This window comes from Elephantulus edwardii, unplaced genomic scaffold, assembly GCF_000299155.1.
Source record: "Elephantulus edwardii isolate Elephantulus edwardi_28Jun2011 unplaced genomic scaffold, EleEdw1.0 scaffold00012, whole genome shotgun sequence".
NCBI classification, from domain to species: domain Eukaryota; kingdom Metazoa; phylum Chordata; class Mammalia; order Macroscelidea; family Macroscelididae; genus Elephantulus; species Elephantulus edwardii.
In genome coordinates, this window is record NW_006399762.1 from 17,532,155 (window position 1) to 17,542,830 (window position 10,676).

At 40.5% G+C, this 10,676-nt stretch overlaps 1 protein-coding gene across 3 annotated transcripts in view; it reads right to left on the reverse strand.

Moving 5' to 3' along the window:
• ANK2 (ankyrin 2, neuronal) overlaps positions 1-10,676 on the reverse strand; it is an 843,213-nt gene that overhangs the window by 25,099 nt on the left and 807,438 nt on the right. For 2 of the 3 annotated variants that reach the window (XM_006881082.1, XM_006881083.1), the window contains one exon: positions 1,077-1,151. In XM_006881082.1, coding sequence (XP_006881144.1) covers positions 1,077-1,151 — 75 coding nt within the window. Of the gene's footprint in view, positions 1-1,076; positions 1,152-2,678; positions 8,901-10,676 lie in introns of all 3 variants that reach the window. The other variant, XM_006881081.1, reaches the window with a different exon arrangement.

Consider the following 10,676-nt stretch of genomic DNA (forward strand, 5'->3'; position numbering starts at 1 on the left):
ACAGTGCAACAATGAATGAATGAGAACCCGAAAAAAAAAAAAGAAGTGATTGCAAAGACCATGGCCTGTATCAAACACACCTTAGTCTCCAGGGTGACACCATTGCTCTTCAGTACTTTGGAGTCATTAATAAAGGTTATTAATAAATTATATCTATGAGGTGGATTGATTCAGTGACTGGGGTAATCGGGAGGATAGAGCAGGGTTAAGGGCTGTTGTACATGGGGTCGCTATGAGTTGCAAACGACACAACGGCACATAACAACAACAACATATAAATTTATATAATATGATATTAAATAGCTCCTAATCATCTTTTTTTTTTTCAGAAAATGAAAGGAAAATATATTAATTACCTTTATACTGTTAACCTCAATGAGATAGTCATAGTGGTGTAAAGAAAGTTATATTGGCAAATATAATTTAATACATTCAATCACAAATAAGATACATGAAATAAAGTTTTTTAAACTTATAATTTGTGTTTTATGAATAAACCACATTAATAATTCACTTTCACCAAATTATTCATTAAACATGTCTTAGAATTTATACACTTAAACATCATAAATTTGTCAGAATGTTAGTGAAACATTGAATTCTTAGGTGTTTGAACAATTGTAACAATACCATACTGTAGACATGAATATATCTGATACAAGGTATCCATAATAAGAACCCTTTATGAACTTTCAAAGTAAATGTATTTTATTTCCCAAAAATTATATTTAACATAGTTCTGTAACATAAAAAATTAGTCTGGAAATACAGTAATAGCTCAAAAGTTTAGATCTCTGTAACCACCAAAAGAAAATGATAAAAGATGGTGTTGTCTTTAAATCTCAAAATCTAAATTTCTATTATTCAAAATTCCAGGTAAGTTGGAAGACCTGCCTTGGGTCATACTATGAGCCAATTAGAGTCTGAATTTTCTAGTTCATACTTTATTATTTGTCTCATAATTTCATGTGGTCTGCTGGGGAATCTTTTTTCATGGTAAATGACATTTAGTTGGTATAATGATATCATTTAAACCGAGTTGATTTTGTTGGGACAATGGATCACATTTATTTTACCTGTCCAACTGAAGCCAAGGTGATCAGCAATATAAGCCAGTCTCTCCTCGATCCGTTCCTGCTCATCCTGTGGATCTACAAAAGGTAAAAACCAAAATGGCCAAAGGTTGTCTATGCCAGGAAAGGAACCACAGTCACTGATTCAGCCAAAGAAAGGAAGTCACTTGTTCAAAGATTTGATAGTAGTACAAATTAGCTATGACTTTTGAAATCACATTACACTGTGTATTTGCCTGATTTCTGGGATGGAATGGGGAATAAATCTAATATGAATTATGAAAACCATCTGCTTCCATATCTCTTTAATCAAGACTAGTATGAATAAGAACAGATTCAAGGGCAATACATTTGGTTTTAGTCCCTGGTCATAATTATGTAAATTATGGATTTCTTAGTAACATTAGGGCATTCCATTTAAATTAAGAGAGAAAACACTGCCCACCAAGATCGTTCTCACCAAAAGCCAGATAAATTATAGATGTAATGCAGAAGTGAAACACTTTTTATTTTTTTTACATCGGAAAGAAATCATCTCTGGTATTGAACAGAGACTTATGATGGATTGTTCAAATGAACTCAGCATTACCCAGTCTAACTGGAAACAACATTGACCTGGACCTGTTGGTCTTTGAAAGAAGGCTGAAAAAATATATATATTTGTAATAATAATCATTTTTATTATTATCTATCCATCTATCTATCTTTATGAGGGATAAAATGTCTAACTGATTTTTACCAAATAGATATATTACTTACTATTACAAATAGTCATCTGATGGGCAGCATTTTAAACTATAGTATTATAAGTTTTTATATCAGTAATTGATTGATAGTCTTTATTGTAGAGATATTGGAAGACCAGAGACTACTTCTGAAAGCCATCTATGGTTTCCTTCTTGATAATTCAAAATGCAATCATCCCTTCACAGTCAACTAGAATTGTGCAAAGTTTGAGTTTTTGTTGTCTGTGGCACCTAACTGAGATATATCCTCCATTCATCTACCACATAAATGAAAAGCATATTTTTACCTTAGGTACGTTTGCTTAAAGTATTTACCAGTGGTATTTGAAATCCAACCTTTCTGAATCAAAATCAGATCCACAACAATTGGAATTTTTTATGTGAAATCTTCTCAAGCAAATGGCTTCCTAATGATTACAAAATTGTAAATACAAATTAAATTTCACAAAATCAAAGAAGTAAAAGCAATGAATCCTCATCCTATGAAATAAAAGTCAATATCTTCATGTGCATATACAAAAGTGCTTCATTTAAGGCGATGTCTGGAACTTCAGAACAACAAAACTCAAAGCTTGCATGGCCTTACGTGCAGTGGCTAGAAAAAGGCAAGATCACCATTGCCGATTTATCATGTTTATGTTCTCCATAAGCATTCTCATTACTCAATCTTGAGATTGTTTTCATAGACAAGATTATACAGAGAAAGCACAAAACGTAAAAGGCTTACACAAACACATTAACCACCACAGAAAGCTTAAAGAAAATAAGACACAAATCACCAAAGAAAACAAACGAACAAAAAAACTCTATCAGATTTATGACATGCGTAGCACAGGGAATCCCAGTGGCTGGCAAATACCTTCAACATGGTCATGGCCATTTTCATCAGGGATGCGCTCAATCAGAGTCTCAACGGACTCATCCCAAATGGGCCTTGTGTCAAAGATGTCCTCAGGAACTGAGTGCTCGGTCTCAACAGGTGGTAGATTTTCAATTACTGACACTTCCAGGGCACTACTACTCTCATCATCTGAAACTAAATCCTGCTCCCTTTCTGACTGCGTAAGCCTATCCACTAACTTGGAGGCCTCATCACTAATCTCCTCAAAGAATTCTATAGAGTTTCTGTACATGTCAAAGAAATGTTCCTTACTTTCTTTTGTGGGGCTCATGCTCCCTCTGCAGGAAGATGTGGTAGTTCTGCTCTTAACTGGCAATCGTGATGAAAAAATCTTTGGTCCTGTTGCCCCTTCTTCTGATTCTAACTCAAGTTCCTCTGCTTTCTCCCTGCTCTCTGTTTCTGCCTCATTGTAACTTCTACTTTTTACTGGACTTTTGACTGTTGAGTCCAAAATACTAGCATCAGATTCAGATTTGCTTCTATTATCTGGTGCTCTGCTTGCCACGTCCACACCCTCAGGAGCCACCATCTCCTGGAGAGATGAGTCTAGGTGTGGAGGCTGTTGCTCGGCTCTTTGGCTGGGTGCTTTAATAGGGATTTTGGACTTTGGTTTGGCTTCATCCTCCTTACTTTCATCATCCAGACTGGGCAAGAAATTGTCAGAAAGGGCAGTTTCGCACTCTGCAGATGGAGGTGCTGGTGCTGCAGCAGGCACAGTCCTTACAGGTATTTTGGATTTGCTTTCAGTAGAAGGCACATTCTCCATGGGTGCAGTAGGGATTTCAATCACAGATTTTTGTTCCTCTGGGGAAGAATCAGGAGAATCATCATCCCTTTCTGAATATATAGACCTGGTGACTGTGGAAAAGTCTAACTGCACTTGTACTGGTTCAGGAGAGTCAGGGCAAGATGTCTGCTTCATATTGGACACTGCAGATGTGTCAGCCACTGGCATGGTGGAGAGCTCTTCTTCCCCTGCAGAAGTATCCTCTTTGGTTGAGGTTTCAATAGAAGCTGTCATCCCCATTTGGGACTTAAGTTGAGTATCTGTGGCAGATACCTCATCTCCACTTTCATTCAGGTCAGCTGGAAGTAGGTCCGTTTCATCATCTACTGTGTCTTTTGAAGCTGAAAGTGTTAGTGGCTCAGCCGATGTTTCCAGCTGTGGGGCCTCAGTCTTAGGAACCCCGACTTTCATGTCTTCAGAAAGAGTCTCATCTCCGGATTCTTGTCCAATTTGAAAAAAGTGGTAACTTTCATCTGCATAGTTTCTTTTGGTCATATCAATAGCACCACTTCGGGTCATCTCGAACAGCTTTCCTTCCTGAAAGAGGAATGGATTTTGTTCACTCGTTGGCGTCCCCTCCTCAGTTGGGGTCCTAGCAGGAGTAGTGTCAGGGGTAGTCCCCTGTGATTGTCGGTCTACCATCAAACCAAATATTTTTTGTTCTTCCTCTTTTACTCGTGCCTCAAAGGCTTCATCATCTTCACGGATTTCACTCCAGGAATCAGAATCCACATCCGTTTTTGTGATAATGACTTTGCTTACTTGTCCACTCATGGCTGTTGATTCTTTTGGTACCTGAGGCTCTAAAGATGAGGCACTGCTTTCTGATTGCTTTTCCCACACTGAGTTGTCCTGTTCTGATTCTACTCCCAGGGCCTGGGTTTCAAAATTAGATTGTTCTCTTGAAACAGTTCCGCTAGAGGAGTTTTCCACTACGACATTTTCAACAGAGGATGTGACAACAACAGAGTATACTTCTGAAGAGTGAAAACTTGTGGTGTGTCTCACATCTGTTTGGGTTTGCATTTCTTCACTTGAAAAAAAGGATTGGGAAGGAACATTTTCATAAGGGCTTATGATTTGAGTATCATAGATTCCATCCATTTCAGTTGGATCGGACACTGGAACATCTATGGATAATCTATCTGTTTGCATAGTTTGGGAAGACTCTTCAGTGGAACAATCTGCTGGCAGACTCCCTAAACTTTGGTCATTTTGTGTGATCTCCATTTTTACAGCAGAAGATGTAGATGATATGTCTTCATCTAGTTCTTTGCCTTCAGATACTGGACAATGAGTCAGAGAGGACAAAGATGAAGAGCTTTCACTGGAACATTCTACTTTCAAAGATTCTACTTTTGAACCATCAAGCTCTTCATCTTCTGTGTCTATTTTGTGACTGTCTTCAAGAGCTAAGGATTCTTTATGGATGAGCAGCTGTTCATCCATATGAGCAGCGGCTGAGCTCTGTAGACCTGAACAGATTGGAGTGGTTGAGTCGCCAGGACTCACAGGCGTACAGCCATGCCCATCACAGATTTTAGGCTGCTCAACGTCTCTGCTTAGATCATCATAAGACGTGTCTGGACCATCAGTGGAAATAGCATGGCTATCTTCTGGCAAACGAGATTCACAGTCTTTTTCTTCTTTGCATTTTCCTGGCTCTTCCAGAATCTCTTCATTCATCTTGAAGGTGTATTGTTTCGAAACTATTGGTTGGAACTGTACTTCTTCAGGACTGGAACTGGAATCCATGCTGGATAGAAGTGGCGATGGAGGTTCTACTCGAATAACTGGTTCTGCTAAGAGGTCTGAGTTAGCACCTTTTTTCAACTGGGTCAGCTCAGGTTCACTTTCTGAGGAGGAAGAAGTCTTGCGGCTTTCTGACGTCATTACTACAGGAATATCACTTTCCCCACCACCATTTTCCACACACTTTGGCTCGTCCACCTCTGCTGAACAGTCAGCATCTGGGTCAGAGGATGAAGACTCTTCTTGCTTGGGTTCTTTCTTGTAATCTCTTTTTTGCTTTGCTTCCTGTTCAAGTTCATCAAACATCTTGATTTTGGTTACTATTTTAAACATTTCCTCCTCGGGAGTGAACCTCTTCTTCTCTCCATTTTCAGAGTCATCCTCCTCTGCACACTCGTGAATCACGGCCGGTTTAGGTGTGCTGACATCTGTGGCTTTAGGTGTGACCTCATAGCTAATTTCTTCAGAGCTGGGTGTGTCAGGAGAAAGGGGGCTCTTCCCTGAGCTCTCCATGAGTGATGTCTGCTCAAGACTGTCATCCTCAGCGCTGCCGTCAGGGTCTCGGAGTAACCGGGACCGCATGGTGGCCACTTCTGTAACAAGTTCTGCTTTGGTGATGGCTGAAGGAAGAGGAAAATGACTTGGAAGAATGCCAGCCTTCATCTTTGGTTCAACAGGGCTGCTCTCAAGAGAGTCACGACAAGGAGATTCTTTCAGAGGACTGGGTTCCAGAGAATCTGGGGTTTTGTGAGAGGAGTTATCTTCCAGTACAGGGCTGGCTTCCAGAGAGTCTTTGTGGCTTACAGCTAAAGATTCATCAGCCATAGGGCTGAGGACTTCACTATCGCGGCTAGGGAGTGCAAGTTCTAATCCTTGGGGGCTTCTAATGACTCCCTGAGGCTTTGATTCAGTCCCTGAGTCCATCTTCACAGAAGTATCAGGTAATGGTGAGGTCGTGACCTCGTCTGAGAGTTCAGTGGTGGTGGATTTCTGAACCTCAATATCAGTTTGTGTCTTAGGGGTTGAACCACTACTTGCTACTTGATTTTCATCATAAGTAACTTCCTCAGTCAGTCTTTTGGTTGTTTCTTCCACTAATGGTAGATTGTCTATGCCAGTGCTATCTCCCTGCTCAGCTTTTGATTCTAGGGTGGCCTCTTTTAGAATACAATCATCAGAGCCATCTGTGCCTTCAGGGACTACAGCACCTTGCTCTTCAGAACTATCACTACTGTCTTTGGTGGTGGGAAGTTCTTTTTCAGAATGACTTTCCATTGCTGTTTCTAACTTGGTAGTTTCCTCAATTTGTTGGTCACTTTTCTTTGGTGAGAAAGAAAGGCTTTCTGGACTTGTCTCTGGGGTCTCTGCTAGACCTTCATGCTTATAGCTTTCTTCTGAACTAATTTGAGGGGTCCCTTCCATCAGGCTGCCACATGGCGAGTCTGCAATCCCTTCATGCTTTAGGCTCTCAGAACTACCGTCTAAAGCACTGCTCTGTAACGACAAAGCTGGAAGGAATTCATCTTTCATATAATCTAGCGGGAATGTTGTATTGAACGGGCTCGTAAGAACTTGGTCTAAGTGAAGCTGGGCCTTTTCAGTCTCTTCGTTCAAGCGGAATTGTTGGTATTTGTCATTGTTTTCTAACTCTTGCTTAATGACCTCAGAAAAGTCAGTGGACGTTTTCCTGTCCGGGCTAATTTGGAGATCCATTTCTCCTTGTTCATCAGTCACCTTTTCTTGGGGGACCTCAGTCTCTTTTTTACTTTCTTCTTGGACGGCTGGCTGAACAGGCTCAGGTGTTTTGTGACTGAAAGCTTTCTCCTTTTCTCCAACTACATCTTCTTTCTTGAAACCTATCGAGGAAACACGGACTCCTCGTTTGGACTCTGAAGCACCTGTTACTAAAAATCTCTGTCCTCGCTTGATTGTCTGACTCTCTATTTTCTGAGTTTCTCTCTGGGTAATCGGTCCCTTTTCTTTCTGAACTTTGCTTTTTTCTTGTGGCTGCTTTTGTTTTACTGATTTATGTTCAAAGAGTCCTGTCTTATGTTTAGAGGGGTCCTGACCTGACTGGAAAGCTTTCATCAGTTCACGAACAGACATCGTCTCTTCAATTCTTTCTGTTTTTGAGGTAGGGGAGACAGGTGGTTGCTTGTCTGCTTTACCCGAAGGTGATACCGGTAGGTGCTTTTCTGTTTTCCCAGAGGTTGACACAGGTGGGTGTTTCTCCATTCTTCCAGAAGGTGACACAGGTAATCGTTTTTCTGTCCTTCCTGGTGAAACTGGTGGGTGTCTCTCTGTTCTCCCAGATGGTGAGACAGGTGGACGTTTGTCTGTTTTACCTGAAGGGGATGCAGGCGAGTGTCTTTCTGCTTTTGTTGACGGTGACCCAGGGGAGTGTCTCTCTGCTTTCACCGAAGGTGAAACAGGTGAGTGCTTCTCGGTTTTACTTGATGAGGCAGGCGGATGTCTTTCTGTTTTTGAAGAGGGTGACACAGGTGAGTGTTTGTCAGTTTTACTTGACGGTGATGCAGGAGGATGCTTTTCTGTTTTGGCAGAAGTGGAAAGAGAAGTGTGCCTTTCTAGTTTAGAGGAAGGTGACACTGGTGAGTGCCTTTCCGATTTCAGCGAGGGTGATGCAGCTGTATGTGTCCTGTGGGTGATCTTTTTGGGCACATCTTCTTTGCCTTTGACTCTGACTGGCAACTTGCTTCGACCTTTCTGTTCATCTTCCACTCGCTTCTGCAGGGCTTTTACCTTGTCCTTGATGGAGCCAATGGGAGTTTCCTCTATCAAAGGAGATGTGGCTTTCACAGTGGGAAGAGTCTCAGGGGCTAAGCCTGAGTCTTCATCCAAAGATTCTTCTGAACTACCTTTTTTAAGTGCAGTTTTATCTGCACCAACTTGTAAACTGTCCTCTTTTTGCTTCTGTTTTTCTTTTAATTTCCTTCTCACTGGCTTCTTTATTCCCAGGTTTGGCTTGTGCTGTTCCTGGATACCCCGAGGCTCATCTGGAGGTGCACTTTTCCCCTCATTTCCAGAGCTCCTGCCACCAGCCAGAGCCTCACGCTTCTGCCCTGTCATCTCTTTAACTGTCTGCGGTTGCACATCATGATGACCCGCATATGAGTTTAGATCATCAATAAGGTAGTTCACTAACCCAGTTGAATCTTTTTCTACTTTCACTTTAGCCTCTTTCTCTAGTCTAACTTCTACACATGGGTATTCAGTGATTTCTAAAGGGGCCTTTTGCTTCGCCTCTTCTATTTCCTCCTCACTGACAACAACCCAGTCCTCTTCCACTAACACTCTTTCTGACTGAGAACTTTGCACACTGCCTCCATCTCTCGCACAGCTTCCACTCCTCAGGATTTGGTTCACTTTCTCTAAGTCCTCTTTGACCCTTTCCACAATTTCAAAGGGCTCGCCTGGCTCTTCCTCGGTCGCCTTCACCAGCTCCTTCACTTTAATAGCGCCTGTCTTATCAGACACATCTGTGGTCAAGATGGCAGTCATTTTGATCAAGTCTTGTTTCATCTCAGAAACTTCAGAGAGTAAATCCGGACTTGCTAGGACGGGAACTTCATTAACCAGGTGACTTTTCAGGATAGATGTTTCTGTAGATTCTGTCTCATCATCTTTGATGTGGATGTAAAAACATTGAAAGTAAAATGGAAATCAAAAAGGATATTGGCAAATGTAATCAGGACTGAAACGACACAGCAGCGTCTTTTTCCTGTCGTGGTGGGAAGGACAACAAAATGGGCTGGGAATGGTGGATCCACAAGGTCTCAGGGCACAAAAGCAAAGCAGGGCTAACAGAAGGGAAAAAAAAACAAAACTGAAAAGGAAAAATGAGCAGGAAATAACTTGCTTAATTGTCTCACTGTAGCACAACCACACGTAAAACAAAGCTGTAACAAATAATCAAGACCCCACGCACACACATTTACAAAAAAAAATCACAAATCAAAACAACAAAAGAAGCAGTGAAATTACACATAGATATCTCAAGATTGTTCAGATGTTACATATCAATGTCCAAATAAAATGAAATTAAATCAAATGAACATGGGGAAAAAAGCATTAGAATTGCAGAAAGTTGATTTCCTCTAGGAGAAAGCCAGTAGTAGCAAACTGCCAGATGAACATCTAAATGAGAGCTGTGCATTTTTAGTTATATAAGAATCTGGAATTCATGTTCTTTCTATCAATATGTACAATGACTAAGGAAAATATGTATCAATTAGCTGCACACACCGGCATTTCATCTAAGGGAAATTCACACCTAACAATGAAACAGACAGATTTGTGCTAAGAGGCGTGCCCTTTCCTTGGAGCGACCTCCTTGTTTAGACACATAACAGACAGATCAAGGAGGGAAATAAAGGGAAGGAAAGGAAAAAAGAAACCCACAAAAATGACAATTGTCACTAAACTTATACGTGAATCCAAAATTAAATTAGAATGCATGGCAAACCAAATCAGAGACAGTCACACGAGACACACACACAGTTTATGTAAGCCAAGTTATTTCCATGCAAAGCAAAGGTGGAGTGAAACTGCTGGGGATGTGGCTGTGCTCAGAAGCACGGGAAGGAAGATGATAAGAAATTAGAAAGAATATTTAAAACATTACTGTGGTGAAGTATATTTCGTTTTCTATAAGACAATATGTAGGATACTATCTGTGGCCTCTTTGAGGCATTGGCAGTGGACAATATCTGTAAGGACAAAGAAGGAAAATAGTCAAGCTGAGGATTTTACTCATGAAAAGAGACTTTAGGAAAGTGTTCCTTCAAATAAGTGATTATTCAGAGATAATTTTATACCTAGATGATGGACGAGTATTTAATGAGTGTCCTTAATCTAAAAACCAAATAAGAGTCTGTTAGCAGCACTTAGGAATGATTCAGGAAAATCCCTGGCATTATAGTAACACAATAATTATTTTTTTTAATGGTTGAGGCAGGTGAGCGGATTAATTTTTTACTCCTTTAAGCTTGAATCCAAGGAGCAAAAGAAAGGATCATTTATATACAGTTAAGTAGTTCGGAAGACAAAAGTAGCAAAGAAAATACAATCTTTTATGAGGAGGAATCAGTGAAGGCAATGGTATTACACAAACAAAAGTGCCTTCCCCAAAATAAATCAGTATTTGTTGACAAGATATGGTTTAGGAATATGCATATAACAAAATATATTTTAATAATTTATATCAATAAAGATGTCTTCAATTCTGCAGTTAGGGACCTCTCTAAAATACTCAAGAGCAATGGTGTCTCTCTGGAGACTAAGGTGCACCTGACACAGGCTATGGTTTTTGCAATCACTTGTTATGCATCAGAGAGTTGGACAATGACTAGGGAGGATAGAAGGAGAATTGACGCCTTTGAGCTGTGGTGCTGGAGAAG